General features: G+C 34.7%; 1 protein-coding gene across 1 annotated transcript; it reads left to right on the top strand.

Moving 5' to 3' along the window:
- The first annotated feature begins 3,315 nt into the window (after positions 1–3,315).
- On the top strand, positions 3,316–13,951 carry LOC131680350 (uncharacterized). The gene is made up of 4 exons (XM_058961069.1): positions 3,316–3,395; positions 3,881–5,177; positions 5,486–5,645; positions 13,890–13,951. The coding sequence occupies exons 1-4, from the start codon at positions 3,316–3,318 to the stop codon at positions 13,949–13,951; spliced, it is 1,599 nt and encodes a 532-aa protein (XP_058817052.1).
- The last annotated feature ends 12,026 nt before the right edge of the window (positions 13,952–25,977 follow it).

Raw genomic sequence — 25,977 nt, 5'->3', positions numbered from 1 at the left:
TGAAGTGGCACCAGGGTATTTTCTTAACGCAATGGAAACAAAAATACAACTTAATTTTTGTTTTGCTGAACTTTAGTTATGAATTTGTCAATTCAGTGTTGCGAATGCCTTTCATCAATACATATAAGTTTGTGATTCAAGGTATAATGATGATATGTGCCTAATACGTATGCATGACAAGAATACGACTTTGTGACTAGAACGTTTCAGCAAGAATAGTATAGTACAGGGTCATATTAAGGAAAGTATATTTTGATGCAAACTGAAAATTACTCAATGGAGACAAACCGTATGCTGGAAAATGGTTGTTCACAAATTAAAAGCTTTGCTCATTAATATAAATAAGTTCGGAAAGCATATTGTTTCGTATTCACCAAAATCACATCCTTAATTTGACCCTGGATGGGTTGAAAGCCATACTGCTTATATGCTCCATTTTCTAATATATTGGGAATAAAACCTCAACCGGCTCGCGAACCTTAATAAATGTTTACCTTTAAAGCAATTTGTGTCCCTGATTTATGTTTAATGTGTGTTTTCTTTGAATAATATTGGATTTTTGGAATGTTTCGGTTTTCCTAATGAAAAATGGCTTTTAAATACTATTGCGGATTTGGTTTCACCAAGAGCGCTTGAAATAATTAGAAGTAGAATAAAATATCACTCGATAGACTCTGCTGCGCAGTGCAATTTGATGCTTCATTGGCAATTTTTGATATGAAAAATGACACTACTGTTCATATTTAAATTATCAACATATATTTGGACTTGGTCTTCATTTTGATTTCCACTGGTGACATAATCTTAACATATTTATAAGAAAATAGGTTACTTTTCAGTTGCGATTGACAGTCCAAGTGAACGGCAAAAAGGTATGATTAAGTAATCTTGTTGCGACCTACAATCAACATGTTGAAAACAATATGATTTCATTTAGCTATGCTCGCATCGTTAGTGCAACGAACCGGAAACAAGTTTTTTACTGTTTTGCTCAATCAATATTATGTTGAAATTCGGCGTAAAACTGCGCTTTTTGGGTCGCGCAGAAAGTTAGATGTCAGTCGCAACAGCACATATTTTTTGTTGCCAAGTGGTTATGAAATAGTTACTGAAACAAAAATTGCTACTTGGGGATGTTACTTCTCTGGCAAGAGAGCAACAACTGATTCAAACAGGCACGCGGCACATTTATTTATAACTTTTCGTGTTCGTTTGATTCACTAAGGTGCTCCCCAATGACGGCTCTGCCGGGGATAGATTGACTGATGTATGGGAGTTTTCACGTTTTCCGAGATCTATTCATTTTTGCTTGTTTTTCAATAGTGTGCTATTGAAATACAAAAACGCTATAGCAATAAAACATAATACACCGAATGTATCAGTTAATTCCGAATAGTTTGGTAATAACCAGACGGAAATCCGGTAATAAATAACAAAGTTATTAGCGTTCAAAATAGTGACGCAAAAACGTGACATCGTTTGAGTTTAGATTTTAGAATGACACTTCGCCCCAGATAGTGCAGTAAGACATTTTCAATGTCAAAATTGGTTTAGTACTGCTGTAATTGAAAGTAAATTTGATGTTAATTTTTTTCTTATGTTTATACTAACACTGTCTAATTCATACGTCTCCCAACCATTGAACGGAACGAATCGTTATATTTCACAGTGGTGCTCGGTGTGTAAATTTCAGTGAGTGAAGGTCATCCTTTGTTCGTTCGTTTGCTGCCGCTCTGCTGGTGCCGGCAGTAAATCCAGTACATTGTTTTCGCTGGTGCGGAACAATCGACGTTGTTTGCAGATAAGTTTTGCTTGATTTTTTGACATTAAAAATGTCTTACTCCACTATCTGGGGCTAGGTGTCATTCTAAAATCTAAACTATCTCCCATGTAACGAAACTATGTAAGGTTTGCACGCTTATAACTCCGATATTACTAGATGGATTTTAATTATTCATACACCAACCGATTCAGAAACACCTAACTTAAATATTGGTAATAATTTAATATATCCCCAATAACAAGTAGACTTTTGGAAATTGGTAAAATTAAAAAGTTCACAAAAAACGGGAAAATTACCATTCGTGAGGCAGATTTCTCTGACACAGCCGTCATTAGAGGGCACCTTAGTCGCTCAATCAAACACGAAAAGTCATAAATAGAAGCGACGCATGTCCGTTTAAATCAGTTGTTGCTAATATCCCATACGAGCAACATCGTCTCCGGGCGATGCAATAAGCGCTATCGATTTTTGGCAACGTTGGCATTTGCACACACTCGCACCTAAGAGACTAAACCATATAGGGTGATGAGCCTATTTGCGCCATGTTTCTATTATCACCCTACCCATTTGAAGCCGTTGGTTAGAGCAGTGTCTGCCATCTTTGTTCAACGCATTGAGTCAAATGGTAGCGCAACAATAGGGGCACTCGATTCGAGTTTTCATTGTGCTCAAACACGAGAATTTTACTGTTTTCAACGCATTTGTGTTATTATATTGGTTCTTAACAACGAAGCAAAGCGGTTGATGTCAATTTTTACGCATTCCATTGATTGTAAGGCAAGAAATTACCGAATTAGTGAGGCACCTTGCTTAGTATGGTGAAAATAGGCTCATCACCCTACGGTTAGTTTATAAATAGAGGTGACGCGTACACGTTTGAATCAGATTTTGTTGTTATGTCGAACGGGTAAGATCATGGCTGCAGCGTGTGGACGCTACACTAAGCGGTAGACGCTATGCATTTTCGGCAGCGGTGGCCGTGTGCGGATTCTTCGGGTACCAGCACGGTGTCACAGAAGGTTGCACAGAGAATGCGTAAAATTCGCAAACGAAAAAAGCAGTTTTTTCCACATCGTATGTCAGATCTTCATAAAAATCAATCAGCAGTACAGTAACAACATTCTACATACGCTGATTGATTTTTATGAAGATCTGACATACGGTGTGGAAAAAAACTGCTTTTTTCGTTTGCGAACTTTACGCATTCTCTGTGCAATCAGAATGATTTGCAAAGTGGGTTGTGGGGAATATGATGGATAAATAAAATAAAATATTGTATGAACTCAAAACAGTCATCGCTTCACATTCAAATTCAAATTCGAAATATATTCTCAATAAAATTACATTGACTGACTTAATTTTGAATAAAACGATTTAAATAATTGAATAAATTACATTCAAGATCAGCAAACACACAATTGATCAAAGTGTGCTGCTATATGTTGTTTATTTCATTTAGCAACGAAAGTCGAAAAAAAATTTCATTCTCTTGGCAAAGCTTGCAACAGACAGTTGGGAAATTGGAACCCGCAATGGAACGACGGCAGCTCAAGACGAGAGCCAGAAAATCGACTGGTGGTCACGACAATGGCGCAGCGAAGGCTCCAATGAGGTAAGTTAAATTAGTGTGAAAATAATTTAAAGCAAAAGAAAAATCCTTCAAGAAAGGAATTGAAAGAATTTGTTTTAAAACAAAAAAAAATGCAACGGTTACCACGGTAATGAGCATTAGAAAGACCGATAGAAAATTCTGGATTGAGCGTGAATAATTGTATTATCAATGTTAAAAAAAAAATTGATTGAACTTCATCGACGGAAGGACGATGAAAGTATATTTAAAAAAAAAATCCACGACGGCAGAGCGTTGAAAAAAAAATATTGGCAAAATAAAAAAAATTAAAATTTATTGACGGAAGGGCGATAAATGTATGTAAAAAAAAAAACACGACGGAAGGGCGTGCCATTAGGAAAATAAGTGGTTAGAAATGAAAGTCTTAGAAATCGAATGGATTGCTAACGATTTAGTCATTAGTTAGCAGAAAGTTGTTTAAGCGATAATACTGAATTGCATTTGGTGGTACTTTGTTTCGTTCACAGTCCAACATCACCAACGAAGAAGGTTAAACTTGCAAAGACGTCGAGGTCAATTAAAGTTAAATCATTAACCAAGGAACTGGAAGAGTCCAAGGCTCGTATGGCAGCTTTAGAGGAGGCTTTGGAACGAGAACGCGCTGAAAAAGAGGCTTTGAAAGCAAGTGCGGACGTGTTGAGTGTATCCAACAGTGTTGCTGTTGAGAGTAGTGTTGAACTCGATGTCGCACCATGTGCATCTAGTACTCATCGAATGGAAACAGCAGTACACGCCGAAGAATCCCGTTTCGTATCATCCGTAAACCAGCTTTCGGTGACTTCGCTCAACGTTCCGGCTTGCGTACCATTGGAAGACGACGACGACATAGACAGACACTCGTTTGAGATGTGGAAGGATCTCTTAATTGATTCGATGAAGTTGGCAGGGATTGAGGATGAAGCTACTCAATTTATTCTCTTTAGAATCAAAGCTGGACCCCGTCTGCTGAGTATATTTAAAAATACAAGGAGCACTGAAGATGCCCCAAGAATAGAGACCAAACCATTTTCTAACGCATTGTATCGTTTGAAAACATATTTCGGTTCGGGATCAGATATCATGCTGCAGCGAAGGATGATGGCCTTGATGTCGCAAAAATCAGAGGAATCCGACTTACAATTCGTCAATCGAGTGGCTGCAACGGCTAGATTGTGCGAATTCAACAATGGAAAGGAGTTCGAAGAAATCATAGGAACCATCGCAGGACAGGCGCGAAACCGTGAAGTACGGACGGCTGCTTTGAGAATGCTGAACAAAGGTGGCTCAATCACCGACTTGGTCGATAAAGTGCGCGAGATCGAGACAATTCGGCTAAATGAGGATTACTACAAACAGAAACAAATACAATCTGAGCCGGCTGTTATTGCACCCATCAGGACAGATCAACGTAGATATAATACAACTCACAATCGTTTTCAACCATATCAACTGACACCGACGCGCCAGTCTTCGAGAAACTCGAGGTTTGCCGAACTAGCTGGATGGCGTAACACTAACCGTGACGTGAACTACAATCGTCGTGGAATGAACTACAATCGTGGAGAAAAATGTTGGCGATGTGGAAATGTGTACCACTCGTCGTCGGAGTGCCCTGCTATTGACAAGCCATGCAGAAACTGCAACAAAATCGGTCACTTCCAGAGAGTTTGTCGGTTTTCTCCCGGACAGATACCACCGAACGCATCTAAGTCAGAACCAATTGAGCAGGGTGCCAAAGAGATAGCTGTGGTCGAAAAGGTGGAAACGGAATCAAAACCCGTAAATGTAAGTTTTGAACCAGAAAACTAAAAAAAAAATGTAAATCTATTTTGCGATATCTGATCTTTGATTTCCATGACTGCTTGTTGACGTTTAAGTTTTGATTTATAATATGAAATTTAAATATTTTCTCTAGACCAATAAAATGAATTCGAACTATATGCAAAAATAATCTTTAAATTAGTTGTATTAAAGGGTTTTAAATACGATACAATGAAAGTGAACATGTATAGAAATTAATAGATATCAACATGATCAGTATTCAAAAATAGGAATTGCTTTATTTTCATTAAATGATTGTTGATCCATCACAGGTCAACATCATGAAACACATCAACGTTGTATCATCCAAGGCTTCACTTAAGGATGAGGGAGTTATACTAGCCAAAGTAGCTGGAATTGAATGTGAATTTTTGATTGATTCAGGCGCCCATGTCAATACATTCACTAACGAGCTGTTCCGGAAGCTGATGAGTAATGCTAATTACAGCAATTCTATATATAACCTTCAAAATCGTACAGACAGATCGCTTAGAGCGTATGCCTCAACTGGGGAGATTTCTGTTATAGCCACTTTCGAAGCATATCTTTGCATATCAGAAGATCGACCAATATTGATGGAAAAGTTCTATGTTGTAGACGAGCGACGTTCATTATTGAGTAGACCAACAGCAACTCGCTATAGCGTACTGATGCTCGGATTAAAGGTTCCAGTAACCAGTGAAGTGAATAATGATTCGAGTTCCCAAACGATGAATATCTTGTTCATAAATGGGAATAAACCATTCCCAAAATTCAACATTCCGCCAGTTAGAATCAACTACAACAAGGACGCAGCTCCGTGCCGGAACATATTTACGAACATTCCATTTTCCATAAAATCATTGGTAAAAGAAAGATTAAATCAGTTGACAGCCTCGGAAATTATCGAACCTGTATCGGCTGAAATGGATAAGTCTTTTTGCTCATCCATGCTTGTTGTGCCAAAGGGCAATGAGGATTTCAGGCTAGTAATTGACCTTAGAGGGCCGAATCAGCACATTTACCCAACCCCATTCGTGATGCCCACACTGGATAAGATACTCGCAGAACTAGATGGAGCTCAATGGTTTTCAACGATAGATTTGTCGAATGCGTTCTACCATATTGAGTTGGATAAAGAATCTCGCCATTTAACGAACTTCTACACGGAATTTGGAGTGTTTCGATACATCAGACTTCCGTTTGGTTTATGTAATGCTCCTGATATATTCCAGGAGATTTTGGAAAAAAATATCTTGGGTGGCTGCAAGGGTGTAACAAACTACTTAGATGACATTTTAGTACATGGAAAGACTAAAGAGGAACACGATGCTAGCCTTGCGGAAGTTTTATCTCGCCTTCAAAGCCACAATGTTCAACTCAATCAATCGAAATGCGTTTATGGAAGCCAGAAAGTCAAATTTGTGGGGTTTATCTTAACTGCAGACGGTTGGATGGTAGAAAGCGATAAAATGGATGCCATCAAGAATTTTAGAAGACCAACAAGCTGTGCAGAAGTAAAAAGTTTCTTGGGTCTGGTAACATTCACAGATAAATTCATACGAAATCGCGCTGATAAAACAGTATGTCTCCGAGGGTTGGCGAATTCAGATAGATTCTATTGGACTACCGAAGAGGAACGAGAATTCAATTTCCTGCGAAACAATGCGTTGAACGACATTAAGAAGCTTGGAGCGGGGTGGTTTGGATTTAATTCAATACGGCGACTTATGTGTGTGCTTGAGAGTGCTGCGTTGGAAAAAAATGTTTATTTTTATGCATGCGTTATAACTTGTTAATCCATGTTAAAGGCGCTTTGTAGCTGTGTAGGGTGAAGAGCGTATTGGCTTTCATATTTCGGTTATATGTTTTTTATCAGTAAGGGATCTGAGAACGTGCTTCTGTAGTTATTGCACTGTTCAGCAGCGTAATATTTTATATATGTACACTCAGATTTTTTACGCGGTTTTTTTTTGCGCGGATTTTGAAATTTACGCGGTTTTCATTTACGCGTTTTTTTAAATTTACGTGGTATGTATCCCCCGCGTAAAAAAACCTGAGTGTAATTGCATCGGAAACAATCACATTCCCAGCAGAACTTTTTGTTTTCTAATTTCAAACACTTTTGTTTCGTACTGCACAAAACGGAAAATTTTAAAACAGAACTTACCGTCCCAGCAGCAGTTTAAGCGGGTGTTCTTTTTCGATTAAAATTCAAGCCATGTCTTAAGCGTTACTGGACTTTAAATTGTTTTCCCAGTTTATGCAGTCAGAGTATCTGTCCTGCCCTATGTATTCAAAACACAGTTCTAATCGCGTTTTAAAGTATACAACAAATAGAACGGTTGGGTATACCAATTTAAATTTTAAAATAAATCTGTTTTAAATTATGAAACAAACCGCTGTACTGAAGATATAATTATGTCAGTCCTATTACCACATAAAACACCTATATAACATAAAACGCTGCAGAATTGGTTTAATAATACAATGTTTACACTATAGAGTTATATCACGTTATAATAATTAGCAAAAAAAATGTCACCAAGATAGCATAAAAACCCGTTTTAACTGGTAGTGCGAACGTTGTGTAACGATGTAATTTATCAAATAATTTCATTTGTTCAAGCACTAATCGATCAAGAAATACTTCACCTTAAGATTGTTTACTTAAGTTCATTAGTATGTATTGAAAATTTAAATGGAAAATGAAATTTCATATTTCATGGAGAATCTGTATATTTCCGTTGGCGGGCGTGGGCTTCCTCATCACAGTTCTCAATATGGAACTTTTCTTTTGAATATATTTTCTGGACAGATCAGCCTTTTTACTAGGTGGATCAGCCAAATAATGCCAATCACATAGTGAGATACTTGATGAATTGTAATAATAGATTACCGTTAAATGACCTTCAATAAATTATGTTTTAATAGGGAGGGTATATAGCAAATTGTAACATATGAAAACAGGCAAGTGAGCAAGAACGTGAGTGTGTGATAGATAAAATTCATTCGCACGCTCTTGAAAAAAGCTACATTTTTAATGTCACCGTGGTCGTGTCCTGTACACAAACCTTTAATTTTTTCCTCGTTTGCTTTCTTTCCTTTTCCCTACTTTTACTCTACCTTGTAATCAAATAATAAGACACATTCCCGTTTATATAACGCTCTGCCCTCGTGCTTAAATGGCCGAGGGCGAAATACCATCTGATGTAATCATGGAAGTCCCTGATCCTCCTAACACTCGCATTGCTCCCCGTAAAATGCAGTACCCAGAAGGTTCCTCTGGGCTATGAGTGTATATTATATTATATGGACCGGAGAGAAACCGGTTAAAATATTAAAACTTTCTCGAGATCTGACTGCTAATTACCCGGCCATAACTCAGATAACACGTGTTCGGGCAAACAAGATACGTGTTCTAGTGAATGATCTCGGCCAGGCAAACGCGATTGCTTGCTGTGAGCGCTTTACGCGGGAATTTAAAGCGTACGTGCTTTGTGTGGCCGTAGAAATCGATGGGGTAGTGTCCGAACCGGGCCTGAAATGTGAAGAACTGTTGGAGCACGGGGTTGGCTGCTTTAAGGACCCCTCACTTGAACAGATTAAGATCTTGGAATGCAAACAATTGTATACCGCAAACACCGAGGGAGGTAAGACTACCTACTCTCTATCAGGCTCGCTTCGGGTGACATTCGCCGGGTCCTCTCTTCCCAACTACATCTTCCTTGACAAGGTTCGCCTACCAGTTCGCCTGTTTGTACCGCGGGTAATGAACTGCAGCAATTGCAAGCAGTTGGGCCACACAGCCACATATTGTGGAAATAGGAAACGATGCGCAAATGCGAAGGAGAGCATGAGGATGACTCTTGCGACAAAGAAACTGAAAAGTGTATTTGCTGCGGGGGCCCTTCACATGCTCTTAAATCATGCCCTGCGTACAAGCAGCGCGGGGATAAAATTAGGCGCTCCGTCAAGGAACGCTCGTGGCGTTCTTATGCAGAAATGCTAAAGAATGCTTCGCCATCTGTCCTGTCCGAAAATCCCTATGCTGATTTGGCTAACGTTGAGCAAGAATCTGATGACCCACGAGAGGGAACATCTTTGGTTACCCCAGGGGAATCCAGGAAGAGGAGAAATCTAGCCTCCCCTAGATTGCCTCGTATGGGTGCCAAGGTGTCGTCCCCTCAGAGTGCGCCAACTACAATCAATAAATCCAACGGAAGTGATGCACTAAAGCCGAAGCAAGTTGCTCCAGGACTTGGAAATTTTAATTCTAACAAGGAGTATCCACCACTTCCAGGGACACCAAAAACCCCAAGTGTCCCTATTTTTTAAACAGACACTCAATCCAGTAATGGACTAATGAAATTTTCTGACATAGTGGACTTAATTTTCACAACTTTCAATGTCACTGATCCTCTTAAAAGCATTCTGATACATTTTCTCCCTAAAGTGCAAACATTTTTGAAGCAGTAGACTGCTAAATGGCCCCTCCTTGCAGCGATCGTATCCTTCGATGGCTAAGTCATCGAACGAGGTCACTGACTCGATCACTGTCTTACAGTGGAATTGCAGAAGTATCCTCCCGAAAATCGATTCCTTCAAATTTTTACTAAACAGTTTAAAATGTCATGTTTTCGCATTATGTGAAACTTGGTTAACTTCCGATATAAATATCAACTTCCACGACTTTAATATAATTCGTCTGGATCGAGAAAACCCTTACGGAGGAGTACTTTTGGGGATTAAAAAGTGCTATTCTTTCAACCGAATTAACCTCCCTTCGACACCAGGTATTGAAATTGTCGCTTGTCAAGTTCTAATCAAAGGCCCTTTGCATTACTTCCATCTACATTCCTCCTAGAGCCTCGGTAGGGAACCGAACGCTTTGTAATATCACGGAATCTTTACCGACACCGCGGCTAGTTCTAGGAGACTTTAACTCGCACGGTACGGTATGGAGTTGTCTTCACGATGATAATAGATCAACATTAATCCAAGATCTTTGCGACAATTTCAATATGACCATCTTAAACACGGGAGAAATGACGCGGATTCCTACACCACCAGCACGCGCGAGCGCGTTGGATTTATCACTATGCTCGACATCGCTACAGTTAGATTGCATGTGGAAGGTCATCCCTGATCCCCGCGGTAGCGATCATTTGCTTATCGTAATTTCAATTGCTAACGGTTCAAGACCATCGGAAACAATCAATGTCTCGTATGACCTCACACGGAACATTGATTGGAAGAGTTACGCGACCGCGATATCTGTTAAAATCGAATCCACCCAAGAGCTTTCTCCGGAGGAAGAGTACAGGTTTTTGGCTGGCTTGATTTTCGACAGTGCGAATCAAGCTCAGACTAAACCAGTACCCAGCGCGAATACCCATGGACGATCTCCCACCCTGTGGTAGGATAAAGAGTGCTCAGAGCTGTTCGCGGAGAAGTCCACTGCATATAAGGCCTTCCGGGAAAACGGGTTACCCGCTAGCTATCAGCAGTACGAGTCGCTAGAAAAGCGAATGAAGAGTTTAATGAAAGCCAAAAAACGCAGTTATTGGCGCCGGTTCGTCGGCGGGTTAACGAGAGAAACAGCGTTGAGCACTCTTTGGGGTACGGCTCGACGTATGCGTAACCGAAACAGTACCAACGAGAACGTGGAATATTCAAACCGTTGGATATTCGCTTTCGCCAAGAAGATCTGTCCGGACTCTGTCCCGGTACAGAAAACGTACCGTGCCGCATCTCCTCACGATACCGCCAACGAAACACCGTTTTCGATGGTGGAGTTCTCACTTGCTCTCTTATCATGCAACAATAACGCCCCAGGGCTAGACAGAATCAAATTCAACTTGCTGAAGAATCTGCCTGACACTGCAAAAAGGCGCTTGCTGAACTTATTTAACAAGTTTCATTGTCCCTCATGACTGGAGGCAAGTGAAGGTCATCGCCATTCAAAAACCAGGAAAACTAGCCTCCGACCACAACTCGTATCGACCGATTGCAATGCTGTCCTGTATTAGGAAGTTGTTCGAGAAAATGATCTTGTTTCGCCTCGACAATTGGGTTGAAGCAAATGGCTTACTGTCAGATACACAATTTGGCTTTCGCAAAGGCAAAGGGACGAACGATTACCTTGCGTTACTTTCTACAGAAATCCAAATGGCCTATGCTAACAAAGAGCAGATGGCATCAGTCTTCTTGGATATTAAGGGGGCTTTTGATTCAGTTTCTATCAATATTCTGTCAGAGAAGCTGCACCAGCATGGTTTTTCACCAATTTTAAATAACTTTTTGCTAAACCTGTTGTCTGAAAAGCACATGCACTTTTCGCATGGCTATTTAACAACATTGCGATTTAGCTACATGTGTCTTCCCCAGAGCTCATGTCTAAGTCCCCTACTCTACAATTTTTACGTGAATGACATTGACGATTGTCTTGCCAATTCATGCACGCTAAGGCAACTTGCAGACGACGGGGTGGTCTCTGTTACAGGGCCCAAAGCTGCCGACTTGCAAGGACCATTACAAGATACCTTGGACAATTTGTCTGCTTGGGCTCTTCAACTGGGTATCGAGTTCTCCACGGAGAAAACTGAGTTGGTTGTTTTTTCTAGGAAGCGTGAGCCGGCGCAACTCCAGCTTCTATTAATGGGTGAAACGATCAATCAGGTCTTCACATTTAAATATCTCGGGGTCTGGTTCGACTCTAAAGGTACCTGGGGATGTCACATTAGGTATCTGAAACAGAAATGCCAACAAAGGATCAATTTTCTACGGACATAACTGGAACATGGTGGGGTGCCCACCCAGGATACCTAATCAGGCTGTACCAAACAACGATATTGTCGGTGATGGAGTACGGGTGTTTCTGTTTCCGCTCCACTGCGAACATACACTTCATCAAACTGGAGAGAATCCAGTATCGTTGCTTGCGCATTGCCTTGGGTTGCATGCACTCGACCCATACGATGAGTCTCGAAGTGCTGGCGGGCGTTCTTCCGCTAAAAAATCGATTTTGGGATCTACAGTACCAATAAGTCTAATACCCTTTGCTGTACCAATATGTCGTCTCTAGCTCACTTCGTTAATTGCCGTTTGTCCCCAGCTTCGCAGAGCACGAGGATTCCTCAGGTTCCCTCCATCGTGGTCGACCTACCTTGCTCGTTGTGGCTACTTGCGCTAGTCGAATTAGTTTCGGAAACAATTTTTACCGGGTTGTCGTCCGCGACTTTAACGACGTGCCCAACTCACCACAGCCTCGTATATTTTACTGTGTGAACGATGGATAGTATAGTCTCAGAGCCACAACGTGATCTTCTGATGCCCTTGGCGGAGTCTCAATTTTGTGCCCTGAACACCACTTCGACTTTCCTTTTTTGTTCGACTTTCGAACAATAATTGAGTGAGTAATTGAAAATCGCACACTTATCGTGACTTACTTTATGACTTATCTGCACTTAGTTTATAAACTAAATCAAGATATCGAAATATGAACTTTTATTAAAAAAAGTACGAAAACTGAAGATTTTGAATGGCTATCGCACAGGACGGGACAAAATTATATGTCCCTTCAAACTCGTATCCTTTAGCAGTATTGCTGTGTTCGATTTGTTCTTCACAAGGTTCATACCGCGCGTCATGTTTTGCACTAAATAAAGGCAAATAAGCCATTGTAGTAAAAAAAAATGCGAGTGGCAAGTACGCAGAGAATCAAAATCCAATCAAAGCCGTTCTAAGCACTTTTTTACAGAAATACTAAAGAAAGCCACGTCTCACCACGACAAATCGTTATGCTCTCTTGGCTCGGGAATAGTATGACTCTAACGATCCCCATCGTGAGATATATGTTACTGTTCCTAAAACTGTAGTCGAACGAGATTTATTTGTTAAGGTAAAAACATTTGTTAGGAACGACAGAATACAACAACTACAGGAAGCGATGACACAAAGCCGAAGCAAACAGCTCCAGGTCTTGGAAATTTGAGAGCTTCCAGTGTTTCAAGAAACACCAAAAAGGGGGTTATCTTCTCGCTGATAAACGATCTAACTTTCTTGATGGTCTTTGCTACAATTTTAAAGACGTGGCCTGCTTTACTGCCCATGATCAAATATTTGTCCCTTTTTTGTTGCTACTATGAAAACGAGCGTTAAGTTTGCAACAATTTTCGCTATTTTCAATTTAAGTCATTGCAGTTCGTTATTTAATCTTCTATCAACTTTAGATTTGATTTCAATGCTATTTATTGTTAGTCTGGGACTAGACTCAGATTCAGATAGGGCCGTTGCTAATCTTTTGACACTGTTGGTGGAATTTCAGTTTAGTGCCCCATTTTCAATTCGACTCACGAACAGTAATTTAGCGTGCATAGCGCATTTATCCTACTTATTTTAATATTTATCCTTACTTATTTTCTACTTCAGATTTCAGCGTGCCTCTAAGCTTGGCGCTCTTGGCGGGGGTCAACCTGACCAAACAAGCACTACAGGTCTGCATAGCCCATTGGCCAACCAGCTCAATGAACATTTTGTAGCTGGTTTGCTTCGTACCGTATCCGATACAATCCTCCGGTAAAATCTCTTCCACTTAAGTCTTCTAAATCACCCAGTGGAGTACTCTACCCAATTTCCTCCTCTGTCACAGGGCAGTTAATCTTTATTATCCTTCAACCATATGATTTCCTTCAGATACACAATTAGATTCGGTGTTGGGAATCTGTCGTAAGCTGCGCGCGCCACGGGCTGATTAACGCACTACTATCAGCGTCTACGGATTCGCAATTTACATGTTTGCCATAACACTTTCACACATATCTCCCGTGACACATAGCCTTCGCGAGAATGATTCGCCATCTCGTAAAACTTCTTTGTCCTATTATGGTCTTATAGCTCTATCGCCCCATTATCTGGATCTGCCGTTTTTTGTCCGAATACCGTTTTTTCTGATCCGTGCTTGTTTGTATCGTTTCTCGTTCACCCTCGTATGGTGCTGCATCATTCTCGCTTTTGCCGTATTCTTCTCTTTATCTCAGTAGTGCTACCTGTGGTGCTTCATAAGTTGCTCCAGCCATCAAGAGTAGTCACACCGACCTATACTTTCGTCAGTAGTGCTGTCTCCAGCTTCTGCACGTATTTCCGCAGCACCATCGTAGTTGCCAGATGTTGAGCCTCGGCGTCCATGCTCACGAGTGTTGTACTAATATTTCTGTGGTTGTGAAGATCACGCATCGGTGCACAGTGGGACCAATCTAAAAAATCTTCGTAGGATATGTTCACAATATTTATCTGCAACTTTTTAAATAGAATATTTTGTTGTTGGACTAAAGTAGAGTACCCGAGCAAAATTTTTTTTTTCAAAAAATTGTTTTAGAGGGTCGATGTCTTCGACAAAGTTGTAGAATATTATGTTTTGATTAACTTCTCCTAGGATACCACAGACATCAGACCTCAAATTTGAGACAAAATTGTTGTTTTTTGAAAATATGATCAAAAAATCAGTTTTTCGATATTTCTATGATAAAAACCTTAATTGATTAAATCAATATGTTCTACAAACTTGCAGGTAACATTAAAATACAACTTTTTGTTGAAGGAACTAATAACCTAAAATCAATATTTTGGCTTCTAAAACTATTTTTCATATAAATTTACTCTATTTTCATCAAAGATTTCTGTTTTTAGGTGCACTTTTGTGCAGCCAAACTTTGGCTATTCCGATACTCTATTATTCGTAGAATAAAATTAATACTACATAGAAACAGGATATAGTTGGACGCGTTGTTTGGGTGACCATTCGTGTACGACGGTTTATAACATAAAATGTGTTTATATTATTTTTAATTTATATACATTATTAGCTATTAACAAAATCTTGTATTTTGCATGCACTTACAAGCATGTAAAACATATTGAGTTGATAAATTACGATTACAATATGGAAAAGTGAGAAAATAATATAAATTTTGAATTTAAACTGACAAAGAACAACGATTTCGGATTAAAAAATAAATCTACTGTATGTATAAGGTATTTTTAACAAAAATGTTCGAAATTATATATTATACAACTTTGCTGAAGTCCTCAACCATCTAAAAAATGCAAATGATTTAATTGTATTGTGAATATTTTTCCACACACTTAAGTTCTAGATTATCTAAGGCCTCAAATAGGTATTGTTCTACTTTTATGAATTTGTAGAACTAATCTTATTGGTTAAACTAAAGTAGAAATCCCGAACTAAAAAAATCAAATTTTTTTGAAATGGTTGAGGTCTTCAGCAAAGTTGTCAAATATTGTATTTGGAACAATTTTGTTGAAAAGACCATTTATTTACTTTTTTGAGCCGAAATCGTTGTTCTTTGGCAGTTTAAATTCAAAATTTATATTATTTTTTCACTTTTTCATATTGTAACCGTAATTGATCAACTCAATATGTTCTATATGCTTGTAAACGCGTACAAAATATAAGATTTTGTTAATAGCTAATAATGTATATAAATTAAAAATAATATAGGCACATTTTATGTTATAAACCGTCGTACATGAATGGTCACCCAAACAATGCGTCCAACTATATCCTGTTTCTATGTAGTATTAATTCCATTCTACGAATAATAGAGTATCGGAATAGCCAAAGTTTGGTTGCACAAAATTGCACCTAAAAACAGAAATCTTTGATGAAAATGGAGTAAATTTATATGAAAAATAGTTTTAGAAGCCAAAATATTGATTTCAGGTTATTAGTTCCATCAACAAAAAAATGTATTTTAATTTTACCTGCAAGTTTGTAGAACATATTAAATTAATCAATTAAGGTTTATAGCATGGAAAAGTCGAAAAACTGATTTTTTGGTCATATTTCCAAAAAACAACAATTTTGCCTCAAATATGAGGTCTGATGTCTGTGGTATCTTAGAAGAAGTTGTTCAAAACATAATATTCTACAACTTTGTTGAAGACATCGACCCTCTAAGATAATTTTGTGAAAAAATTTTTTTTGCTCGGGTACTCTACCTTAGTCCAACAACAAAATATTCTATTTAAAAAGTTGCAGAATAATATTGTGAACAAATCCTACGAAGAAATGCTAGCTCTAAAATGACATCTAAGGCATCAATTTTTTGGATTGGTCCCACTGTGCGGTGGCCGTTGCTTTCGTAATGGAGTGCAGACTGTCCGGTTCGTTCACCGGTTTGTACCTGCTGACCTATCTGGACGTTTATGTCGCCATAGAAACGCTCCAGATCCCCCTAAAATGCATCTTTGTCGTTCGCTGGTCTCGCTTTGTGTGGGCAGTGAACGTTGAAGATACGGTAGTTGGAGAAACGGACTTTTGCTTGTCACTACACATACTCTCTTGCTGTTACTTGAGCAAGCGTGGGCGAATCTTGTCTAGCACTATAAAAAACCCAGCTTGTTTGTTGTACCGCCGCTCTGATAGAATGTGACTGCTCGATGCTAGCTTTTTCACACCTTCTGTCCTGCCGAGCAAACTTTCTGCAATGCTACGACCCCGAAGTTACGGGTTTACAGCCCGTCGTGCAAAATTCAATCTATCCCCTGGAAGCCAAGTGACTTACAGTTCCAAATTTCCAATAGCACTTTTTTCGTTACATGACTTAATTGATCCGATCCGTACGCAAAGCTATGTTTCCGGAGGGCTTGTTACACCTGCTCAAAACTCCTATATGGTCGGAGGCTTCTCATTTCGCTACTGAAGGTGACGATAGCCCACAGATTATCCGTTGTGTGTCCAACAAAAAGAAAACAGGCCGACCCGGGTACCCGCAAATTCAAAAGTTTGTAGCTATGTCAATTTTTAATCGATTTACGACACTTTTGGATGTTTTGAAGTCAGGAAATCATCCACTTTTAGAATCTGTAAAATTGAACACGACGAATATATGGTTAATTCCGCTAATCTGGATTTCTGGAAGGATATTCCAGTACTGAGAAACAATTTGTAACCTTGGAATTATTTCGGAGGGTTCCTATCGTTGTCATATCGATCATATGACGATTTGACCTCGGAACGGACACTCACGGCTTTGCGGGTATCTGCTCCGGAAAGAACGTTGAGGGGCCAATAATAATATATCAATAATATATCAGAATATATTGGCTTAAATGACACGTTCCCCGTATGTAGTCGGAGATTTGTGCCTATTGTGCCTATTGTGCCTATTACCTAAATGGTTGAATTCTGGAATTCAAAACATCCAAATGTGTCTATATTGGAGAAAAATGCTATAGCTACGAGTATTTCGGTTTTGTGGGTACTCGAGTACCCTGTCGGACTGTTACGGGTTAAATAAATCCAAAAGCCCTTCCTCAAACTCCCGATCACTGTATCATTAGTTTTTTCCCACAAAAGCTTGGTATTATTCTAAGATGTCACTAAGTTGTAATTTCCAGTTTGGGAAAGAGTACTGAAATTTCATGAATTAAAATCTTCAGAGGAGTTCGCTGTCGGACACATAACGGTTAAGTGCGACCTTGTGAACAGAGTTGTGACCTCATTTTGATTAATACGCAATGCTGCCGCAACGCTACTTGGTCAAGTTTGAAAACGTTTTATTCTGTTGATTCCAAATGGATAAAAAGGTGTATTCATTTCATTATTGAAAGTTTAATAAAGTTTAATAAAAAAAATCATTTATAGGTGCAATATATGCACCACCGCGGAAAACTCTGTTGATGAGATGGTTTGGTTAGTCAGAAATGTGTAAGGGCGCGGCAAATTCAACTTTTAGCCCCGAGCGACAAAAAGCTTAGCGCCGCCACTGATGTGCTCCAAGCGTGAGACACCCAAACTCGAACATTTCCTGAAGCACATCATGTTCTCGCCAATATCCAGCGGAATCGCGTGGCGTTTTTATAACTAAATAATTCGCCCGTAGTGGCACTAAACAAATGTAACGACTCAAAATGAAAAACTCAGCCAGATTATTTCATCATCCGTTCCGTAGCATATTACTAATATATCGTTTTTTTACAGCTGCTTCATCGTCATAAACCTTTGTGAGCTGATCCATCACCACTTCGATTTGACCGCCACTAAATAATGCTTGAACTGGCTGGTTTCAGTGAAGACCAAACCTGGCAACTGCTACCGGCTGGATGTTCCTTCAAGGGCTGCATGTTATAATCTTTAGGAAAGTTGACTGGGTGAAACAGGCTCGAATATAAAACTTAGATAGGACTGTACAGTTGAATTATTAGAAAGAAAAACCGATTTAATCCACCTAGCAGTGAGATGAGACATTTCTTACACATTTCACTATTGCAGAACCCTCGAGAAGTAGGCACCCAACTAGAGGTGAGATGAAAACAGTTTCCAGTCTTGCACGAATAAAATCTCGAATAAACTGAATAAATTATAGATTTAAATTCATAAAATGAGTAGAAAAATTAATGTAAATCAAAATTATAATATACACGAATCAAATTAGATTAGGTTATTAAATAAAAATTAAGATTATATTTAGAAATAGTTATAGAATAAATTGACTCATACTAACAAATTGAATGAAATAAAACGAATGACTGAACATGAAATGCATAAAATTAAAGATATGAATAAAAGGAATCAAATGAATCAAATGAATCAAATGAATCGAATGAATCAAATGAATCACATGAATCAAATGAATCAAATGAATCAAATGAATCAAATGAATCAAATGAATCAAATGAATCAAATGAATCAAATGAATCAAATGAATCAAATCAATCAAACGAATCAAATGAATCAAATGAATCAAATGAATCAAATGAATCAAATGAATCAAATGAATCAAATGAATCAAATGAATCAAATGAATCAAATGAATCAAATGGATCAAATGAATCAAATGAATCAAATGAATCAAATGATTCAAATGAATCAAATGAATCAAATGAATCAAATGAATCAAATGAATCAAATGAATCAAATGAATCAAATGAATCAAATGAATCAAATGAATCAAATGAATCAAATGAATCAAATGAATCAAATGAATCAAATGAATCAAATGAATCAAAGGAATCAAAGGAATCAAAGGAATCAAAGGAATCAAAGGAATCAAAGGAATCAAAGGAATCAAAGGAATCAAAGGAATCAAAGGAATCAAAGGAATCAAAGGAATCAAAGGAATCAAAGGAATCAAAGGAATCAAAGGAATCAAAGGAATCAAAGGAATCAAAGGAATCAAAGGAATCAAAGGAATCAAAGGAATCAAAGGAATCAAAGGAATCAAAGGAATCAAAGGAATCAAAGGAATCAAAGGAATCAAAGGAATCAAAGGAATCAAAGGAATCAAAGGAATCAAAGGAATCAAAGGAATCAAAGGAATCAAAGGAATCAAAGGAATCAAAGGAATCAAAGGAATCAAAGGAATCAAAGGAATCAAAGGAATCAAAGGAATCAAAGGAATCAAAGGAATCAAAGGAATCAAAGGAATCAAAGGAATCAAAGGAATCAAAGGAATCAAAGGAATCAAAGGAATCAAAGGAATCAAAGGAATCAAAGGAATCAAAGGAATCAAAGGAATCAAAGGAATCAAATGAATCAAATGAATCAAATGAATCAAATGAATCAAATGAATCAAATGAATCAACTGAATCAAATCAATCAAATCAATCAAATGAATCAAATGAATCAAATGAATCAAATGAATCAAATGAATCACATGAATCAAATGAATCAAATGAATCAAATGAATCAAATGAATCAAATGAATCAAATGAATCGAATGAATCAAATGAATCAACTAAATTAAATTAATAAAATGAATCAAATGAGTCACATGAATCAAATGAATCAAATGAAGTAAATAACTCAAATCAATCAAATCAATCAAATCAATCAAATCAATCAAATCAATCAAATCAATCAAATCAATCAAATCAATCAAATCAATCAAATCAATCAAATCAATCAAATCAATCAAGTCAATCAAATCAATCAAATCAATCAAATCAATCAAATCAATCAAATCAATCAAATCAATCAAATCAATCAAATCAATCAAATCAATCAAATCAATCAAATCAATCAAATCAATCAAATCAATCAAATCAATCAAATCAATCAAATCAATCAAATCAATCAAATCAATCAAATCAATCAAATCAATCAAATCAATCAAATCAATCAAATCAATCAAATCAATCAAATCAATCAAATCAATCAAATCAATCAAATCAATCAAATCAATCAAATCAATCAAATCAATCAAATCAATCAAATCAATCAAATCAATCAAATCAATCAAATCAATCAAATCAATCAAATCAATCAAATCAATCAAATCAATCAAATCAATCAAATCAATCAAATCAATCAAATCAATCAAATCAATCAAATCAATCAAATCAATCAAATCAATCAAATCAATCAAATCAATCAAATCAATCAAATCAATCAAATCAATCAAATCAATCAAATCAATCAAATCAATCAAATCAATCAAATCAATCAAATCAATCAAATCAATCAAATCAATCAAATCAATCAAATCAATCAAATCAATCAAATCAATCAAATCAATCAAATCAATCAAATCAATCAAATCAATCAAATCAATCAAATCAATCAAATCAATCAAATCAATCAAATCAATCAAATCAATCAAATCAATCAAATCAATCAAATCAATCAAATCAATCAAATCAATCAAATCAATCAAATCAATCAAATCAATCAAATCAATCAAATCAATCAAATCAATCAAATCAATCAAATCAATCAAATCAATCAAATCAATCAAATCAATCAAATCAATCAAATCAATCAAATCAATCAAATCAATCAAATCAATCAAATCAATCAAATCAATCAAATCAATCAAATCAATCAAATCAATCAAATCAATCAAATCAATCAAATCAATCAAATCAATCAAATCAATCAAATCAATCAAATCAATCAAATCAATCAAATCAATCAAATCAATCAAATCAATCAAATCAATCAAATCAATCAAATCAATCAAATCAATCAAATCAATCAAATCAATCAAATCAATCAAATCAATCAAATCAATCAAATCAATCAAATCAATCAAATCAATCAAATCAATCAAATCAATCGAATCAACCAAATCAATCAAACCAATCAAATCAATCAAATCAATCAAATCAATCAAATCAATCAAATCAATCAAATCAATCAAATCAATCAAATCAATCAAATCAATCAAATCAATCAAATCAATCAAATCAATCAAATCAATCAAATCAATCAAATCAATCAAATCAATCAAATCAATCAAATCAATCAAATCAATCAAATCAATCAAATCAATCGAATCAATCAAATCAATCAAATCAATCAAATCAATCAAATCAATCAAATCAATCAAATCAATCAAATCAATCAAATCAATCAAATCAATCAAATCAATCAAATCAATCAAATCAATCAAATCAATCAAATCAATCAAATCAATCAAATCAATCAAATCAATCAAATCAATCAAATCAATCAAATCAATCAAATCAATCAAATCAATCAAATCAATCAAATCAATCAAATCAATCAAATGAATCAAATGAATCAAATGAATCAGATGAATCAAATGAATCAAATGAATCAAATGAATCAAATGAATCAAATGAATCAAATTAGTCAAATGAATCAAATGAGTCAAATGAATCAAATGAATCAAATGAATCTAATGAATCAAATGAATCAAATAAATCAAATGAATCAAATGAATCAAATGAATCAAATGAATCAAATGAATCAAATGAATCAAATGAATCAAATGAATCAAATGAATCAAATGAATCAAATGAATCAAATGAATCAAATGAATCAAATGAATCAAATGAATCAAATGAATCAAATGAGTCAAATGAATCAAATGAATCAAATGAATCAAATGAATCTAATGAATCAAATGAATCAAATGAATCAAATAAATCAAATGAATCAAATGAATCAAATGAATCAAATGAATCAAATGAATCAAATTAATCAAATTAATCAAATTAATCAAAAGAATCAAATTAATCAAATGAATCAAATGAATCAAATGAATCAAATGAATCAAATGAATCAAATGAATCAAATGAATCATATGATTCAAATGATTCAAATGAATCAAATGAATCAAATGAATCAAACGAATCAAACGAATCAAACGAATCAAATGAATCAAATGAGTCAAATGAATCAACTAAATTAAATTAATAAAATGAATCAAATGAGTCACATGAATCAAATGAAGTAAATAACTCAAATCAATCAAATCAATCAAATCAATCAAATCAATCAAATCAATCAAATCAATCAAATCAATCAAATCAATCAAATCAATCAAATCAATCAAATCAATCAAATCAATCAAATCAATCAAATCAATCAAATCAATCAAATCAATCAAATCAATCAAATCAATCAAATCAATCAAATCAATCAAATCAATCAAATCAATCAAATCAATCAAATCAATCAAATCAATCAAATCAATCAAATCAATCAAATCAATCAAATCAATCAAATCAATCAAATCAATCAAATCAATCAAATCAATCAAATCAATCAAATCAATCAAATCAATCAAATCAATCAAATCAATCAAATCAATCAAATCAATCAAATCAATCAAATCAATCAAATCAATCAAATCAATCAAATCAATCAAATCAATCAAATCAATCAAATCAATCAAATCAATCAAATCAATCAAATCAATCAAATCAATCAAATCAATCAAATCAATCAAATCAATCAAATCAATCAAATCAATCAAATCAATCAAATCAATCAAATCAATCAAATCAATCAAATCAATCAAATCAATCAAATCAATCAAATCAATCAAATCAATCAAATCAATCAAATCAATCAAATCAATCAAATCAATCAAATCAATCAAATCAATCAAATCAATCAAATCAATCAAATCAATCAAATCAATCAAATCAATCAAATCAATCAAATCAATCAAATCAATCAAATCAATCAAATCAATCAAATCAATCAAATCAATCAAATCAATCAAATCAATCAAATCAATCAAATCAATCAAATCAATCAAATCAATCAAATCAATCAAATCAATCAATCAATCAATCAAATCAATCAAATCAATCAAATCAATCAAATCAATCAAATCAATCAAATCAATCAAATCAATCAAATCAATCAAATCAATCAAATCAATCAAATCAATCAAATCAATCAAATCAATCAAATCAATCAAATCAATCAATCAAATCAATCAAATCAATCAAATCAATCAAATCAATCAAATCAATCAAATCAATCAAATCAATCAAATCAATCAAATCAATCAAATCAATCAAATCAATCAAATCAATCAAATCAATCAAATCAATCAAATCAATCAAATCAATCAAATCAATCAAATCAATCAAATCAATCAAATCAATCAAATCAATCAAATCAATCAAATCAATCAAATCAATCAAATCAATCAAATCAATCAAATCAATCAAATCAATCAAATCAATCAATCAATCAAATCAATCAAATCAATCAAATCAATCAAATCAATCAAATCAATCAAATCAATCAAATCAATCAAATCAATCAAATCAATCAAATCAATCAAATCAATCAAATCAATCAAATCAATCAAATCAATCAAATCAATCAATCAATCAAATCAATCAAATCAATCAAATCAATCAAATCAATCAAATCAATCAAATCAATCAAATCAATCAAATCAATCAAATCAATCAAATCAATCAAATCAATCAAATCAATCAAATCAATCAAATCAATCAAATCAATCAAATCAATCAAATCAATCAAATCAATCAAATCAATCAAATCAATCAAATCAATCAAATCAATCAAATCAATCAAATCAATCAAATCAATCAAATCAATCAAATCAATCAAATCAATCAAATCAATCAAATCAATCAAATCAATCAAATCAATCAAATCAATCAAATCAATCAAATCAATCAAATCAATCAAATCAATCAAATCAATCAAATCAATCAAATCAATCAAATCAATCAAATCAATCAAATCAATCAAATCAATCAAATCAATCAAATCAATCAAATCAATCAAATCAATCAAATCAATCAAATCAATCAAATCAATCAAATCAATCAAATCAATCAAATCAATCAAATCAATCAAATCAATCAAATCAATCAAATCAATCAAATCAATCAAATGAATCATATCAATCAAATCAATCAAATCAATCAAATCAATCAAATCAATCAAATCAATCAAATCAATCAAACGAATCAAACGAATCAAATGAACCAAATGAACCAAATGAATCAAATGAATCAAATGAATCAAATGAATCAAATGAATCAAATGAATCAAATGAATCAAATGAATCAAATGAATCAAATGAATCAAATGAATCAAATGAATCAAATGAATCAAATGAATCAAATGAATCAAATGAATCAAATGAATCAAATGAATCAAATGAATCAAATGAATCAAATGAATCAAATGAATCAAATGAATCAAATGAATCAAATGAATCAAATGAATCAAATGAATCAAATGAATCAAATGAATCAAATGAATCAAATGAATCAGATGAATCAGATGAATCAAATCAATCAAATCAATCAAATCAATCAAATCAATCAAATCAATCAAATCAATCAAATCAATCAAATCAATCAAATCAATCAAATCAATCAAATCAATCAAATCAATCAAATCAATCAAATCAATCAAATCAATCAAATCAATCAAATCAATCAAATCAATCAAATCAATCAAATCAATCAAATCAATCAAATCAATCAAATCAATCAAATCAATCAAATCAATCTAATGAATCAAATGAATCAAATCAATCAAATCAATCAAATCAATCAAATCAATCAAATCAAATCAATCAAATCAATCAAATCAATCAAACCAATCAAATCAATCAAATCAATCAAATCAATCAAATCAATCAAATCAATCAAATCAATCAAATCATCAAATCAATCAAATCAATCAAATCAATCAAATCAATCAAATCAATCAAATCAATCAAATCAATCAAATCAATCAAATTATTCAAATCAATCAAATCAATCAAATCAATCAAATCAATCAAATCAATCAAATCAATCAAATCAATCAAATCAATCAAATCAATCAAATCAATCAAATCAATCAAATCAATCAAATCAATCAAATCAATCAAATCAATCAAATCAATCAAATCAATCAAATCAATCAAATCAATCAAATCAATCAAATCAATCAAATCAATCAATCAATCAAATCAATCAAATCAATCAAATCAATCAATCAATCAAATCAATCAAATCAATCAAATCAATCAAATCAATCAAATCAATCAAATCAATCAAATCAATCAAATCAATCAAATCAATCAAATCAATCAAATCAATCAAATCAATCAAATCAATCAAATCAATCAAATCAATCAAATCAATCAAATCAATCAAATCAATCAAATCAATCAAATCAATCAAATCAATCAATCAAATCAATCAAATCAATCAAATCAATCAAATCAATCAAATCAATCAAATCAATCAAATCAATCAAATCAATCAAATCAATCAATCAATCAATCAATCAAATCAAATCAATCAATCAATCAAATCAATCAAATCAATCAAATCAATCAAATCAATCAAATCAATCAAATCAATCAAATCAATCAAATCAATCAAATCAATCAAATCAATCAAATCAATCAAATCAATCAAATCAATCAAATCAATCAAATCAATCAAATCAATCAAATCAATCAATCAATCAAATCAATCAAATCAATCAAATCAATCAAATCAATCAAATCAATCA

This window comes from Topomyia yanbarensis, chromosome 2 (assembly GCF_030247195.1).
Source record: "Topomyia yanbarensis strain Yona2022 chromosome 2, ASM3024719v1, whole genome shotgun sequence".
Lineage (NCBI taxonomy): Eukaryota > Metazoa > Arthropoda > Insecta > Diptera > Culicidae > Topomyia > Topomyia yanbarensis.
This window is presented reverse-complemented; position numbering and strand designations above follow the sequence as displayed.

Bases quoted from the DNA above. Each gene is read 5' to 3' on its own strand.
- LOC131680350 (XM_058961069.1), top strand. From the start codon at position 3,316: ATGGAACGACGGCAGCTCAAGACGAGAGCCAGAAAATCGACTGGTGGT. The intron at 5,178-5,485 runs GTAAGTTTTGAA...GATCCATCACAG, and splicing joins CGGAATCAAAACCCGTAAAT to GTCAACATCATGAAACACAT. The intron at 5,646-13,889 runs GTAATGCTAATT...GATTTCCTTCAG, and splicing joins GCTGTTCCGGAAGCTGATGA to ATACACAATTAGATTCGGTG.